Source organism: Cornus florida, unplaced genomic scaffold, assembly GCF_030987335.1.
Source record: "Cornus florida cultivar Cherokee Brave unplaced genomic scaffold, ASM3098733v1 CherokeeBrave_3.0.0_Hap2_Chr01, whole genome shotgun sequence".
In the NCBI taxonomy this organism is placed as follows: domain Eukaryota; kingdom Viridiplantae; phylum Streptophyta; class Magnoliopsida; order Cornales; family Cornaceae; genus Cornus; species Cornus florida.
Genome location: NW_026775571.1, coordinates 115456800 through 115462535, shown reverse-complemented (window position 1 = coordinate 115462535; position 5736 = coordinate 115456800). Strand labels below are relative to the sequence as shown.

At 34.5% G+C, this 5736-nt stretch overlaps 1 protein-coding gene across 1 annotated transcript; it reads left to right on the top strand.

Moving 5' to 3' along the window:
* The first annotated feature begins 222 nt into the window (after positions 1 to 222).
* LOC132315846 (OPA3-like protein) lies at positions 223 to 5402 on the top strand. Its single transcript, XM_059814266.1, has 4 exons — positions 223 to 572; positions 2701 to 2835; positions 3968 to 4054; positions 4911 to 5402. The coding sequence occupies exons 1-4, from the start codon at positions 444 to 446 to the stop codon at positions 5067 to 5069; spliced, it is 510 nt and encodes a 169-aa protein (XP_059670249.1). The 5' UTR covers positions 223 to 443; the 3' UTR covers positions 5070 to 5402.
* The last annotated feature ends 334 nt before the right edge of the window (positions 5403 to 5736 follow it).

Genomic DNA, 5736 nt, shown 5'->3' with positions numbered 1-5736 from the left:
TTCTTTTCCTTTAATAATTCATATCAAACCAATATTTGGTTTTCCTCCATTGACCTTTCTTTTCTTTTCTTTCCAATTCCCTCCAACCCAAACTGGGCCCAAGTCTTTGAGATTGAGCCTCCATTCAGCAAAAAGGGGTAAAGCCAACTTATTGAATTAATGAAAAAAAAAACTACTGAATTAGATCGACGCCGTCGGGCAGCCACAATATATATATATATAAGATTACACACACAAAGACACTTTGGCGTGCTTTATACTTCCTATGACCTTCGTTGTTTCGCATTTTTCTTCTTCGTCAAGAAACTCAATGGCATCCGAACAAGTCCATAGACCATTATTATAATTTTTTAAAATTGCATAGCACTTGCTCTTCCAGTTCATAGAATTCGAAACTCACAGATTCAAATCAAAGAAGAAGACGACGACGACAAAGAGTAATTATGGTCCTCCCTGTTTTAAAGCTCGGAATACTCGCTGTGAGAACTGTCAGCAAACCCATCGCTAATCGCCTCAAAGAACAGGCTGGCTTCCACCCCAAGTTCCGTCGTTTGATCATTAGCATCGCCCAGGTCATCTCTCTCTCATATCTGTATTAGGTATGAATGTGTAGTTTATTTTATTTTTTTATTTTATTTTATTTTTTGGTAGAATAGCTTAATTGCTCCATCTATGATGCTGTAATTCGCTAATCATGATATCAGTATGTCAATTAATTAATTATTTATTTGTTTTTGTTAATGCCAGTATATCGATTGAGGGTTTTGGGGTTTATTTGTAAATTGGGTGGAAATTTTGGATTACATGTATCTGAAAAATGTTTTCCCTTCTGAGATAAAGAAAAAGAAAAAAGAATTGCTCTTTCAATGGATGTGACAATTACAGGCAATTACCCAAGAAAAAGAAAAAGAAAAAGAAAAATTGCTCTTTTGATGAATGTCTAATGTTCAGACAATTATTCGTGTTAAGATGACACTGGGTTGATTTTAAATTTTTACTAAGGGAATGCTTGTACATTTTGTTGAAGTTGGATGGCTCGATTGTATTTTTATTCCCTGTCATAAGATTGAAATACAAGCTATATTAAATTTCCTATATTTGAATTTTTACCCTCACTTTTTCTGTTTCTTATTGATGACAGATTTTTACTGTGAGGTGTCTGGTCCTTAATTTATGTACTTTTGTGTGTAGGTGCCCAATTGTAGAATGCCCTAGTAGGCTAGTCTCTAATGTTATTGAAAAACTTAATGAACCAAAAAGAAAAAAACAAATCAAATTCTTCCATGCACTTCTTCGTTTCTATTCAAAAGCCATCTACAGCTACAACCTTTTCTTATTTCATTGTCATGAAACTTATTCACTTAGGCCTTGCTTTTAGTCTTTGATAGGAAATAGATCCCGTAACTTTTTAAAGCTCCGCGGAGGTAAAATTGCGTCCACGTGACCCTTCCTCAGACCCCGCAATGGCAAGAGCCTCAGGCACTAGATTTGCCTTTATATTTTATTTAATATATATAATACATTTTGGGTAGGTTTTTATTTTTTTTTATTTTATTTTTTAAAAGCTTATATATATATATATATATATATATATTTAAGCTTTTAAAAAAATATATATATAAAAAAAAAAAAAAAAAAACCTACCTAAAATGTATATATGTGTTGTGTGTGTGTGTGAGCGCGCATGCTTGAGTGTAGCAACTTCCTTTCCTTGTTAAACACTTCGTTACATTGTTAATGTCACATGTGCCTTGTTCTTTATGGTATACATGCCGAGTTACATAAAAAAAGATTCTACCGCAAATCTAAATCTATACGTACAGGGGCGGAACCAGAAATATTATGGGAATGACTGATAATTATTATCCATTATAATGGTTGAGCTAAGTTAACGTTTGTCAGCTTCTACGCTGCATCAAAGAAAAGGCTACTAACAATTCATTGAAATGAAAATAGCAAACAGAAGTTGAAAGAATTTCAATTAGATTTTTTGGTGCAGCTTTCAGAAGAAAAGACAGCATGATGGCGCTCTGGGTGGCTTTAGCGCTATGAACATCGAGGCCACTGGGATTTTTCACCAACAGTTTTGTATGGTGATTGGTGCACATCACTGTTGAGCTTCTGTTTCTGGATACACAAGCCAATTGGGCAGAGGTCTTCTGCATGAGCAAGTATCTTGGTTAGAGCCCTAAGGTCTCAGAAACGTGCACTTCCCTTATGCATCCAGCCGCTAGATTTGTTATGGGTGAATTTACATATGTATGTATATGGCGTCCCCATTTCGTGCCTATTCGGCAGGGGATATAGGCAATACTTGATTCCAAAGTTGGTAGTACCTTGAATATATCTCAGCACTCTTTTCTTCTTAAGTTCCCTTTTGCCTTTTGTCCGGATTGTGCCTCTGACCTTATTATACGCCATTGTTTTATTAGTTATTCTTTGGTTTATTTTTTTATAATTTTTCTTATATTCAATTTATGTATTAGGTATGATTTTCAAGAATGATTTTTATCCCAGTTATATATATATTTTAATTTTTGTAGTTGTCCTTGGATGTGAATTCTGTATTAGTTATGGTTTTCTAGGAATGACTTTATCCCAGTTGTTTGCTTGAGCAAGTCTGTAAGCAGTTCCTGTGTATAAATGTGTAATTAAAGAACTTATGAATTAATTGTTCTTTACTTTGGATATTGGAACCAGGCGAACCATCGGCTCACGACAACAATGCAAAGACGCATCTATGGACATGCAACAGATGTTGAGATCCGCCCTTTAAATGAGGTGAAAGCTGTTCAAGCTGCTGTGGACCTTCTTGGAGAACTCTTTGTCTTCTCGGTAATCTTTAATTCTGTGTTTAATGGTTATCGAAACTTCTAGAGTTATATATGAATGACAATTCTTACAAAAAGAAAAAAGTATCACGTGCTCTCTATTTGTCATGCAGCTACAGTACACTTGCAGTAGAATGAGATCATTGCTCAGTGACCATCCTTGAAAACGTGGTTAAAGAACACTGATAATTTGCAAACTTCCCAACTATATGTAATTTCTTCATTGATATTTGTAACCCTAATACAATTATTCACAGGTACATAATAATTCACATACAAAAAGAATATCAATGCTCTTTCCTACCGTCAAGGAAAATCAACTATATGTAATTTCTTTGTTGATATTTGTAACCCTAACACAATTATTCTCAAGTACCTAATAATTCACATACAAAAAGAATATCAATGCTCTTTCGTACTCTCAAGGAAAATTCATTTCAAACCCCGAACCAGACACAAGAGGCAGTGGGGCCCACATCCCATTGTGTCTAGTTTGGGGCTTTGGCTTTTGGCCAGAATATCAATGCTCATTTCTTAGACATACACTTTATGAAATATATAGTTTACCATAAATTTTGCTTAGCACTTTCTCATTCTTGAATATTGGCCTGATTATTTCCAATGCTTTAGGTCACCTCTTAAATTGCTGATTCCTGGTGCCAAATTATTTTAGGATCCTTTTTAATTTTCTTTGCCTGGAAAGGCTGGTGATGATATGTTGGATGTTCTTGAATGTCCCAACTATTGCAGTTTTTGAGAATGAGAGTACTATGTAGATTAGTCAATTCAAAAAAATGTGTAACAGCTGAGCTGACTGTTTGGTTCAATTAGATCTTCTAATACTTGTAGGGCAACATATTTTTTGATGATTGTTGCAATAACTGGCTTGTGTACAATTATGATGTGTAGCGTGTTACATTGCACATATTTTTCTCACTGTTCATGTCCATCCAGCAGAGTCTAACCAGCTCTTACACACATTGTATATGACCCAAGGAGTGTGGCTTTGTTCTAATTTTAGTATTAGTGTTAATTTGCAATAATTTCCCATGCTGTTCAAAGAATCAGACCGGTTCCAATTGCATATTGGATTATCCATCTCTACTTAGTACTTAGACACCTAAATTTATATTTAGGTTGCTGGAGCTGTTGTTATCTTTGAAGTGCAAAGAAACGCTAGAGCAGAAGCCAAAAAGGAGGACAAATTGAAGCAAGAACTGGAGGTAATATATCAACATTTATCTTCTTTTTGTTCTACCATACCCTTGTGTATGTCAACTTTGAAGTATCGTATCCTTCTATAGTCCTGATGATACTGAAACCTGTTGTTATTAATTAGAAGTTTTTTCCACACATAGTTTGATGCACTTCCTAAATGTCACAAAGTATACTGCCTAGATGTGTTATATTTTTATTTGAGTCTGATAGGCATGGTTGATTAATAATTTGTATTGGTTGTTGATGACTCTCTTATATAATTTCCTCTTTTCTATTTGTCAGACCTTTTCAGTTCTCTTTTCTGCTTTGTGTCTTCTGTTTATGGTTATGCTTGAACTTGCTGTGTTGAACTATGTTATTGATGCAAACTCTTTCAACCTCAGCAGATGTATCAAAAAACACAAAAAAAAAACGCCAATTGCCAGTGTTTTGGCACTTGGAAATTAGTTGGAGTTCTTTGGCTTTCCCCATGGGTTGGAGATCATCATTATTAAAGACATCGAGGACCATCTCATTTTAGTTGCATTTCTGTTGCTTAAGGAAAGCTCAATAAATATTTGAAGCAACAAAAAGTTTGATTGTTTTCCCAAATATGAGTTCTTCTTCAAAAATATAATTCACATTAAAAAACTTGGAAGACATATTCTCAACGAAAAACGAGGGGAGGGGGGGACAAGATTCTCATAATTTGATTGTTCAAAGAAATTTTTTCCTTCATTAGTTTTCGCTTAAAATATTAAAACATAACATGTTTATCCATAATTGAATTCATCATCCACTTCTACAAGTTCATGTTCCTCTAAAGATGGTCCCTAGTGTGCTAAGTATACTTCTCATACCCTTGTTTTCATGGTGTTTCAGGCAATGAGACAGAGAGATGAAGAGCTGGCAAGAGAGGTGGTGCTTCTGAAGCAGAAACTTATAGAGCTTGAATACCTTGCCAGGGGACGAGGACTGGCCGGTTTTTTCAGCTTCAGACGTACTCAAGCTGAAGATACCAAGCCAGTAAAGCAGGCTTGAAACAGCCACAAGATTTTAAACCCAAATAATGCATTTACTATTTGGGTAATGCAAATAGTTATTGATTCACTGTTGCTGATTTACCAAACTCTTCACGGGGAAAGTTTTTGTCTACTTTCTTTTACCTTTGTTGCCCTTGGCAATTGATATAGTTTTCCCCGTTTTATTTATTAAAACAAGCAAATCCAAATTGAGGTCGTGCTTCTTTTTACGGAAAATAAAAAGAATGAGGAAGTTATAGTGGTTTTGATTCATGACTGAGATACATATGAGTTTGGGATTGTTATTTTTTGAATTTTAGATAAGAATGACAACACAGATTATTTGATAGTACATTTTATTGGTTTGAGTATCTCTATAATTTCTATGTAATTCTGGAATGCATCTGACACTGGGCTAAACATTGGTTGCAGGTGTGTTAATATTTTCATCTGATCATTCTTCATGGCCCAAATCTGGAATGCGTGTGAAATTGGTTCTTGAGTCTATATGTCAAATTTCATTCCTTCTAAAGACCTAAGTTTATGGGGAAAAAATTAAAAAATGTTTCAAGATTAACGTCTTATTTTGATTTAAACCCGGGTTTTGAATATGAGTAATGCTATACTGAAATTCTTTATTTTACAGCATTTGATCTGCAAACAATACTCTTATTTTGAATATAGCA

Coding starts and splice junctions, on each gene's coding strand:
- LOC132315846 (XM_059814266.1), top strand. CDS start 444: ATGGTCCTCCCTGTTTTAAAGCTCGGAATACTCGCTGTGAGAACTGTC. Junction 2,836..3,967: donor GAGAACTCTTTGTCTTCTCG/GTAATCTTTAAT, acceptor ATTTATATTTAG/GTTGCTGGAGCTGTTGTTAT. Junction 4,055..4,910: donor AATTGAAGCAAGAACTGGAG/GTAATATATCAA, acceptor ATGGTGTTTCAG/GCAATGAGACAGAGAGATGA.